A 10,958-nucleotide genomic window follows, 5' to 3' on the forward strand; every position below is an offset into this window, starting at 1 on the left:
TGGATATCGATATACATATTATATATACACATTCACTATTAATTCTTCTATTGCTCTTCTTACAAACTATATTAAAATCAACCTTTTCTAACACTGAACATTGGCGCTAATCTAGGTAAGTATGTGTTCGATTAATCAATGAGTTTCCAGTTTTTTCTTGATTGAATTTTCTTCATTTACGGCATCAATCAAGAAATATTCAATCAAGAAAATGTATTTTGTTAGCAGACCATAAAAGGGTAGGCAACACCAGTTTAATCACTGCTTATAGCTCATTCCTCTAACTCTCACGATGGAATTATCATTGGTTTGTTATAACACTCACTGTTTCTTTTTGTGAACAGTTACAGCAATGAATGAAGAATTGGATCAGAATACTTCATTACAAGAGTCTCACTGGCGATATTTGAATGGATCATCTTCCTACGCATATCGGAGCAACATAACATATCTTCCCTTTTACCAGCATTCTCATTCCATTGCAACAGTGTTTATAGTCTCCTACCTGATAATCTTCCTCCTCTGTATGCTGGGTAATGGGCTGGTATGTTTTATAGTGCTCAGGAACAGGCACATGCACACAGTTACCAACCTCTTCATCCTTAACCTCGCTGTTAGTGATCTTCTTGTGGGTCTATTTTGTATGCCTACAACTCTTGTGGATAACATCCTGACAGGTAGGTACAAAAAGTACAACCCTTCAACAAGTAAGTGTGAAATTTACAAAGAAAAGGATCGGTTGTTCATTGCATAATAAATCCTTTTCATTGGTTGTTAATTATAACATTAGGAATACCTGTAATTTCATGCATTGAGAGATAGCTTACACTTAGCATAGTGGATCCCATTGTTTTGGATCTATTCCCCAAAAAGCCGATTTTGAGAGGAGAAAGAGTGGAAGATTGTTCCTACTGATTGATAAACAGGTGTCAGCCTGCCTCAGTTAGTAGCACTCCAACCTCCAAGTCAGAAGATTGTAGCTTCAAGCCCCAAGTCAGGGCTTTGAACTTACAGTCACAATCTGACACTCTGATCCAGTCCACGGGAGGACGGGGGGGAAAGGGTGCTACATTGTTGGAAGTACCATCTTTCAGATGAGATGTTAAATCAAGGTCCTGTCTGCCTGTTTATATGGATGTTAAAGATCCCATGGCACATTTGAAAAGAGAAGAGTTTCTTCTGGTTTCCTGGCCAACATTCCTCAAAATAAAAAGTGGTAATTTACTCTACGGCTGTTTGTGGGACACTGCTGTGTGCAAATTGGGTACAACATTTTGCTCACAGGATATACAGTCAATTCACTTTACAGTATATTCTGTGAAGTGCTTTGAGACATCGAAGATGTGATAAGGTGCTACATCAAATGTAAGGATTATTATTATAGTCACTACAGCAGTAAAGTGCTGTGGAACCCTTACAGGCATTACGCCGTACTAAAGTGTTTTGCTGAATTCAAGGATTATTATTATGAATTATTAAGAAAAGGACATAAAATCAAAGGATCAAGATTTGTCATGCAAAAAAATTCACAGGCAGTTAGAAGATATTTGCTGCTTTTAAACTTTTTTTAAAAAATTTGGTTGTTGCAAAGCCAAATCAGTCCGAATTGCCAAAGAACAGAAAGTGCAGATTACTAAGGTACTAATGATAGAAGCATGAGGATAGAAATACTCATTGTTAAAGATTTCTCAGATAACTACCTCATTGATTTTCTAAGGTGCAAACATTTTACATTGTTAATGATTTCCATTGAATTCACCTGGAACAATGGAAGTGAAGAAGTAGTGGTCATTCAATCAGTGATGAACCGTGTAGCTCCTTCTTCATTCATGAACAGGTATTTGTATTCTTTTATATTTGGGCAGAGCATCAGGCTGGTGTATCTTTATTATAACGATGCTCATCAGCTAGGAGATTGCTTTTCTTTCTGTGCAGTGGACCCACTGAGTGTTACTCTTTTATATCAGAGCTGCAACTTTCATAGAATCGTAGAATCATAGAATCTTACAGCACAGAAGGAGGTCATTCAGCCCAGAGTGCCTGTGTCGGCTGTTTGAAAGAGCTACCAACTAATCCCACTCCCCCCCTTACCCCATAACCCTATATTTTTTTCCTTTTGTATACCTCTGCTATCAAATTTGCTTACACCATCCTTTCAGGCAATGCATTCCAGACTGTAACAACTCTCTGGTTAAAAAAAAACTCTTCATCTCCCACTTGATTATTTTGCCAATTGCCTTAAATCTGTGTCCCCTGGTTACCGACCCACCCGACAGGAAAAATCTACTCTATCATAATTTTGAACACCTCTATTAAATCATTCCTCAACCAGCCTCTTTAGTCTCTTCACACAATTGAAGTCCATCATCCCTGGTATCATTCTTGTAAATCTCCTCTGAACCTTCTCAAAGGCTAAAGTGTGGTGCCCGGAATTGGACAGAATACTCCACCTGAGGCTTAGCCAGTGATCTGTAAAGGTTCAACATAACATCCTTGCTTTTATACTCTATGTCTCGATTTATAAAGCCAAGGATCCCATATGCTTTGTCAACTTGTCCTGCCATCTTCAAAGATTTGTGTACGTGAACGCCCAGGTCTTTCTGTTCCTGCATCCTCTTTAAAATTGTACCATTCACCTTGTGTTATCTCTCTTAATTATTCCTCCCAAAATACATCATTTCACACTTCTATGCATTAAATTCCATCTGCCATGTGTCTGCCCATTTCACCAGCCTGTCTATGTTCTGCTGCAGTCTGCTACTACTATCCTCCTCACTATTTACTACATTTCCAAGTTTTGTGTCATCTGCAAATGTTAAAATTGTGTTCTTTATACAACAGCAAAATTACATTTGTAAAGCACCTTTCACATCGGGAGGACAGGGGGGGGGGGCAGGGTTGGGATGAGGGAGGGTAGAGTGAGTAGGAGGATAGCTGAAGGTATGGTCAAAAAGCAGGATCTTGAGTCGTGTCTTGAATGAGGCAAGAGAGGGAGCAAGGTGAAGGGATCTTGGGATAGAGTCCCGAAGAGTGGGGGCAGAGAGGGGGTGAAAACCCAGCTGCCAATGGTAGGGTGGATCGAGCTGGAGACCTGGAGCAGGCAGGAGCCTGTTGATAAGGGGTCAGCAGGTCAGAGATGTAAGAGGAGGCAAGGCTGTGGAGGGCCTTAAAAGTGAGGATGAGGATTTTGAATTCTATCCTCTGAGGGATGGGGAGCCAGTGGAGATGGGCGAGGGTGGGGGTGATGGGGTCCCGGAGGATGGTGTGGAAGAGGACATGAGCTGCAGAGTTCTGCAGCTTGTTGAGGGAAGAGTTGGGAGGCCGACAAGGAGGGAGTTTCCGCAGTCGAGCCTTGTGGTGACACATGCGTGTATGAGGGTTTTAGGTTTATATCCAAATCCAGGTCATTAATATATATTAAAAAGAACAGTGGTCCTTATACCAACCCCCTTAGGACACAGCTGTATACCTCCCTCCAATATGAAAAAACAACCGTTCACCACTACCCTCTGCTTTCTGTCTCCCAGAAAATTTTGGATCCATGCAGCCACTGTACGTTTAATCCCATGGGCTTCAGTTTTGCTAGCAAGTCAATTTTGTGGTACTTGTCCACATACACAGCATCAACTGCACTACCTTAATCAACCCTCTTTGTTACTTCAAAGAACTCAATCAAGTTAGTCAGACACGATTTGCCTTTAACACATCCATGTTGACTGTCCTTTATTAACCCATGTTTTTCTAAGTGAAAATCAATATTGGTCCAGATTATGGTCTCTAGAAGTTTCCCCACCACTGGCATTAGGCTGACTGGCCTGCAGTTTATCCCTCTCCCCTTTTTTGAAGAAGGGTGTAACATTTGCAACCCTCCAGTCCTCTGGCACCCCTCCCATATCCAAGGAGGATTGAAAGATTGTGGCCAGAGCCTCCACTATTTTCACCCTTGCTTCCCTCAGTAACCTAGGATGCATCCCATCCAGGCCAGGTGACTTTTCTATTTTGTGAACTGCCAACCTTTCCAGTACCTCCTCTCTATTTTTAATTTTATCCAATTTCTCTACCCCTCCTCCTTTACTGTGAAATTGGTAGTATCCTCTTCTTTTGTGAAGACAGATGCAAAAGTATTCATTCACCACTTCAGTCGTGCCCTCTGCCTCCACAAAAAGTTTTCGTTTTGGTCCCTAATCAGCCCCACCCTTCCTTTGACGATTCTTTTACTCCTAACATGTTTATAAAAGACCTTAGTGTTCCCATTTATGTTACTCACTAATCTTTTCTCATAACCTCGTTTTGCCTCTCTTATTTCCTTTTTCAGTTCTCCTCTGCACTTTGTTTCTACTTGATTCTCTACTGTGTTATGATCCTGACATTTATCATAAGCTTCCTTTTTTGTTTAATTTTAATCCCTATTTCTTTAGTCATCCAGGGAGCACTTTGGATGCCTTATCTTTCCCCCTCATGGGAATGGGTTTTATTCTGTACAACAACAACAACAACAACAAGATTCCATTTATAAAGCGCCTTTCACGTCAGGAGGACGTCCCAAGGCGCTGCACAGTTGGGTCATGACCCGAGCAGGGGGGAAATGGTCAGGGGAGGGGAGAGAGCGAGGAGGGGGGAAATGGTCAGGGTGAGGGGAGGGAAGGGAGGGAGCGAGGAGGGGGAAGAGAGTCGAGAGGGGAGCTGAAGGCTCGGTCAAAGAGAAAGGTTTTGAGACCGGCCTTGAAGGAGGAAAGGGAGGAAGCATGGCGAAGGCACTGGGGGATGGAGTTCCAGAGCCTGGGGGCTGAGAGGCTGAAGGCCCGACCACCGATGGTAGGGCGGTTGGGGCGGGGGACGTGGAGCAGACCGGAGCCAGAGGAACGGAGGGTACGGGCAGGTAGGTAGGGGGATAGTAGGTTGGAGAGGTAGGAGGGAGCAAGGCCGTGAATGGCCTTGTAGGTGAGGATGAGGATCTTGAAATCAATCCTCTGGGGGATGGGGAGCCAGTGGAGGCGAGCGAGGGTGGGAGTGATGTGGTCCCGAAGCCTGGTGCGGGACAGTACACGAGCTGCAGAGTTCTGAATGACCTGCAGCTTGTGGAGGGAGGTGGCGGGAAGGCCGGCGAGGAGAGAGTTCCCATAGTCCAGCCTTGAGGTGACAAAGGCGTGAACCAGGGTTTCAGCAGCGTGAGGGGTGAGGTAATGCCGTAGTCTGGCGATGTTCCGGAGGTGATGGAAGGCGGTGCCAGTTGTGGTGCGGATGTGAGGGAGAAAGGACAGCTCAGGGTCGAACAAAACGCCGAGGTTCCTGACTGGCTTTGAGAGGTGGAGAGTGCAGCCTTGGATGCTGATGGTGTCAGCGCCTGAGGTGCGGAGGCGCTGACGTGAGCCAATCAGGAGGGCCTCGGTTTTTCGCACGTTGAGCTGAAGAAAGTTGTCTCTCGTCCAGGACTCGATGTCGGACAGGCAGGCTGTCAGGACATCGGTGATCGTGGAGTTGAGAGTAGAGGAGGAAAGGTAGAGTTGGGTGTCATCCGCATACATGTGGAAGTTAACCCCATGTCTGCGGATGATGTCACCAAGGGGGAGTACCAAGGGAGTACCCAAACTATCTGCTCCTTGAAGGCCTCCCATTGCTCGTTTACTGTTTTACCTGCCAATCTTTGTTTCCAATCCATATAGGTTAATCTCTTTTCAACTCTCTGAAATTAGCCATCATCCAGTTGGGTATCTTCACCTTGGATTGTTCCTTGTCCCTTTCCATAACTAGTCTAAACCTGCTGATATTGTGATCCCTGTTATCCAGATGACACACGCTCCACTTGCCCCACTTCATTCCCCAAGACTAGATCCAGCACTGCTTCCTTCCTTGTTGGGCTGGAAATATACTGATCAAGAAAGTTCTCCTGTACACATTTCAGGAATTCTTCCCCCTCTTTACCCTTTAGACTGTTTGTTTCCCAGTCTATTATTGGATAATTGAAGGCCCCATTATCACTACTTACTGTTTTTACATCTTTCTGAGATTTGCTCCTCCATCTCCTTCCCATTATTTGATGGTCTATAGTATATACCCAGCAGCGTAACAGCTTCTTTTCTGTTCCTTAACTCTAACCAAATAGATCCTGTCTTTGATCACACTAGTTAATCATCCCTTTCCAGGTTGTAACAGTATCTTTGATTAATATTGCAACCCCCCTCTTCCTTTATTTCCTTCCCTATCCCTCCTGAATACATTGTTGACAGGAATGTTAAGCTCCCATTCCTGCTCTTGTTTGAGCCAGGTCTCCGTTATTCCCACTATATCATAACCCCATGTGGCAACTTGTGCTTGCAGCTCACCAATATTATTTGTCACGCTCTGTGCATTTATGTACTCCAAAAATCTCTTATTCCACTTTGTTTTATCCCGTGTCTGATCCCTCTTATTTGTGGACGACTCTTTATTTCAAGGCTGTTTGTCTCTTTTAGTCCTCTGTGCACCTTGTTTCTCCTCTCTGATGTTTAATCCTGGTACCTCTCCCCCTGCCAAATTGGTTTAAACCATCCCCATTTGATGAACAAGTGTGACTTCTGCCTATAGGATTAAGTACGATTGTTAATCTACACAGAATTTGAAAGGAACAACTTGCATTGATTTCAAGATCCTCATCCTCACCTACAAGGCCATTCACGGCCTTGCTCCCTCCTACCTCTCCAACCTACTATCCCCCTACCTACCTGCCCGTACCCTCCGTTCCTCTGGCTCTGGTCTGCTCCACGTCCCCCGCCCCAACCGCCCGACCATCGGTCGTCGGGCCTTCAGCCTCTCAGCCCCCAGGCTCTGGAACTCCATCCCCCAGTGCCTTCGTCGCTTCCTCCCTTTCCTCCTTCAAGGCCGGTCTCAAAACCTTTCTCTTTGACCGTGCCTTCAGCTCCCCTCTCGACTCTCTTCCCCCTCCTCGCTCCCCTCCCTTCCCTCCCCTCCCTCACCCTGACCATTTCCCCCCTCCTTGCTCCCTCCGTTCCCTCCCCTCACCCTGACCATTTCCCCCCTCCTCTCTCCCTCCCTTCCCTCCCCTCACCCTGACCATTTCCCCCCTTGCTCGGGTCATGACCCAACTATGCAGCGCCTTGGGACGTCCTCCTGACGTGAAAGGCGCTTTATAAATGGAATCTTGTTGTTGTTGTTGTTGTTGTTGCGTGCTTATAATACTAATACTCCTTGCATTTGATGTAGTGCCTTATCATGTCTTTGAGACGTCTCAAAGTGCTTCACAGAATATTCTGTAAAGTGAATTGACTGTATATTTTGTGGGCAAAACATCTTATAAAATCTTCACCCACAAAACACACACTCCACGTTGTATACTGTGAAGCAATTTGGGATGTCCTCTGACACGAAAGGCACTATGACAAATGTAAGGAGTATCATTATTATTGTAAACTTATTTCATCAAAATGTCTCAAAGCCTTCACAGATTCTGTGACTGTCAAACACAACAGCCATTTGCATCAGTCAGGTCCCCAAAATATTTGAGATCAATGACCAGTTTATCTGGAAGTTTGTTGTTGCCAGGACACTGGGAAACTCCCTTCCCTTGTCAAATAGTGACATGGAATCTTTAATATTTGCCTAAACAGGTATACATAACCTTTGTTTAATGTGCCCTTTGATAATGCAGTGCTTCCCCAACACTGTACTATGTGTCAGATGGACTATGAGTTCAAGTCCTAATGTAGGGCTTGAAACCAAGTAAACATTTGTTTCTCTATGTTAAACAATGTGAAGTGTATTTTGTTTTACAGGGTGGCCATTTGGAAGTTTTGTATGCAAGATGAGTGGGCTGGTTCAAGGAGTCTCTGTTTCAGCTTCAGTTTTCACATTAGTTGCAATTGCAGTGGACAGGTAAGAGAAAGTGAAATAATTTGGTTCCAGGATCAATGAGCTGGCTCCAGTGCTGTGCTGATATTAAACAGCCATTTGTAAATGGTATGGGGTGGGCAAATAACAATATAAGGAGGGTTTGAACATCAATTCAGCTTACGATAGAATAAGTAAAGAATTTGGAAACAGTGAGCTGCTGCTATAAAGGAAGCCTGTAAATAAAAAAACAAAAAAATGCTCAAGATCATGCAGAGGTCTGCAAAAGTATCTCTTACTGATCTGATCCTCCCCAAAATGACCAAGGCTTCTATTTGGAATCAAGATCTCAAAACTGACCATTCCTCAGCACTGAACCTATTGTATTTTTCTTCATAATTTGTATTTATAATAGCTGTCAAAAAAGGAAAGGCATTCCATCAATAGTTTGAAGTAGTCCATTGGGAGAATATTAACATTCATTGCTTCTTCATGCATGCACACCAATTAAATGTATACAGCAGAGGAAATCACCCAAGCATTAAACTATGTATTTTTAATTTTACAGGTTCAGGTGCATTGTGTACCCTTTCAAACAAAAGCTCGACATAGTCACTGCCACTGTAATCATCGTTGTGATATGGGTTTTGGCCGTTTCAATCATGTGTCCTTCTGCTATTATGCTGCAAGTGATTAAATTGCCTGACAATGTTAAAGTGGTCTCCACTACCAGCAACAAAACGTATGCTTACTACCAATGCTTTGAAGCATGGCCTAATCAGAAGATGAGAAATATCTATACCACAGTTTTGTTTGCCAACATTTATTTGGCTCCTCTATCACTGATTGTTATCATGTATGCAAGGATAGGGATTACACTACTTAAAAGCATTTTGCCTGCTGGTGGAAAACCTGGTCAGGAAAACCAAAATTCTGTACCTAAGAAGAAGCAAAAGGTAATCAAGATGTTAGCCATTGTAGCATTGCTTTTCACTCTGTCGTGGCTCCCATTGTGGACTCTAATGATGTTATCTGACTATGCAAGGCTCACCAACAGTCAGTTCAGAGTGATAAATTTCTACATCTATCCGTTTGCACATTGGTTAGCCTTCTTCAATAGTAGTGTCAATCCCATTATCTATGGCTATTTCAATAAGAATTTCCGCCGTGGCTTTCAAACTGCTTTCAGGTTTCAGTTGTTCGCCTTCAAAAACAAACGCAGAGAGACCTATTCTCGTACCATACCAAACAAAATAATTTTACCAACACTGAATAAAATTGCACAGGATCCGATAACTATAAACACAGAGGATGTTGTTGAGCCTGGCACAAGCAAATCAGTCAAAAATGAATGTAAATATAATGATGATCTTGTCCTTGAAGAGTTAGACAAAGGCACAAACAATGGTTTGCACAAAGATTTGCTCTAGAGAGAATGTACAAAGCAGTTTTTGCTAAAAAAAATTATTGTCAAGCATTCCTTAATTCAGCAATCATATATTTTATATTTACAAAATTTGCCCATCTAAAAATGTATCTCCGTTCTGCCAGAAATCCCAAGTAATTTCAGCAACAACAAGAACTTGCATTTATATAGCAACCTCCACGCAGGGTAGCATCTCAGAGCACTTAAGTGCTCCAAGACGTTACCTCACATGAGTGCTCCCTGGGTCAGTATGATTCATTCGGCTCACTAACTGAACTCAATGTTACCCAACAACAACAACAAATTACACTTGTATAGCACCCTTCACATTGGAAAGACGTCCCAGGGCGCTGGGCAGTCAGGGTTTTTTGGTTGCGGTCAGGAGGGGTGGAGGATTGTGATTGGTGGTGGCCAAAAGGTACGGTCGAAGAGGAAGGTCTTCAGATGGGACTTGAAAGAGGCAAGAGAGGGGTGAGGTGGAGGGATTGCGGGATAGAGTTACAACAACAACAAAATTACATTTGTATAGCACCTTTCACATCGGCAGGAGCCTGTGAAGTCGGGCAAGAACCTGGTGATTGGTTCACGGAGCCTGGTGCAGGAGAGGACATGAGCTGCAGAGTTTTGAATAATCTGCAGCTTGTGGAGAGAAGAGTTGCGAAGTCCAGCGAGCAGGCAATTGGTGTAGTTAAGCTGGGATTTGATGAAAGAGTGGATCAGGGTCTCAGCGGCCTGCAGTGAGAAGCAGAGGCAGGCAATGTTGCGGAGGTGAGGAAAGGTGGAATGGGTCACGGAATGAATGTGGGGATTGAAGGATAGCTGGGGGTCGAAAAGGACATCAAGTTTTCATATTGGCTCAGTGAGGTGAAGAGTGCAGCTATGAACAGTGATAATGTCAGCGACTGAGGTGAGGAGGTGCTGCTGGGAGCCAAGCAAGAGGGTCAACATTCAGCTGGAGGAAGTTGATTCTCATCCAGGACTTTGTGTGACAGACAATTAGCCAGAACAGTAGTGGTCCTGGAGTTGAGGGTGGAGGCTGAGAGATAGAGTTGTGTGTCATCCGCATTCATGTGGAAATTGACCGCATGCCTGCGGATGACATCACCGAGCGGGAGCATGTATATATGGAAGAGGAGGGGACCAAGAACAGAGCCCTGAGAGATGCAGCACGTGACAGTGTGGGGCTAGAGGAGACGCCATTAATGGACAGTAATCATAAGTTCACAAGAACGGTAATCAAAAGATCAAAAGATTATCTGGATGATGAAGGCCCTTCAGCCCATCCAATTTCAGCCTTCCTGAACACCTACACTACCATTCCCTCATCACTGCATCAAGTTGCTTTTTAAGTGAGTCCAGTGTCCTGATCCCAACCACTTTACCTGGCCACCTATTCCAGTCATTGATTACCCTCTGAGTAAAGTAGTAAGGTTACTTGATGCTAGACTACCTTCTTAACTATTATTTGTCTAAATGACAAAAAAAATCAAAATTTTAAAATTATAGACAAATTATTTGTGGTACCTTTTTATTCCCTTATTTTCTTCATCTTTTCTAGTTTCAATGTTATTGATACAATTTTCATTACTACAATTTCTTATTTAGTATCTATATTTCACCCACAAAAATATCAGTCAATTCACTTTACAGTATATTCTGTGAAACGTTTTGAGACGTCTAGAAGGCGTGATAAGGCGCTATATCAAAT

The 10,958-nt window shown here is 43.5% G+C and overlaps 1 protein-coding gene across 1 annotated transcript; it reads left to right on the top strand.

Moving 5' to 3' along the window:
- The first annotated feature begins 352 nt into the window (after positions 1–352).
- On the top strand, positions 353–9,254 carry npffr2a (neuropeptide FF receptor 2a). Its single transcript, XM_007892044.1, has 3 exons — positions 353–677; positions 7,770–7,869; positions 8,393–9,254. The coding sequence occupies exons 1-3, from the start codon at positions 353–355 to the stop codon at positions 9,252–9,254; spliced, it is 1,287 nt and encodes a 428-aa protein (XP_007890235.1).
- The last annotated feature ends 1,704 nt before the right edge of the window (positions 9,255–10,958 follow it).

The sequence above is a fragment of the Callorhinchus milii genome, unplaced genomic scaffold, assembly GCF_018977255.1.
Source record: "Callorhinchus milii isolate IMCB2004 unplaced genomic scaffold, IMCB_Cmil_1.0 Scaffold1, whole genome shotgun sequence".
NCBI lineage: Eukaryota > Metazoa > Chordata > Chondrichthyes > Chimaeriformes > Callorhinchidae > Callorhinchus > Callorhinchus milii.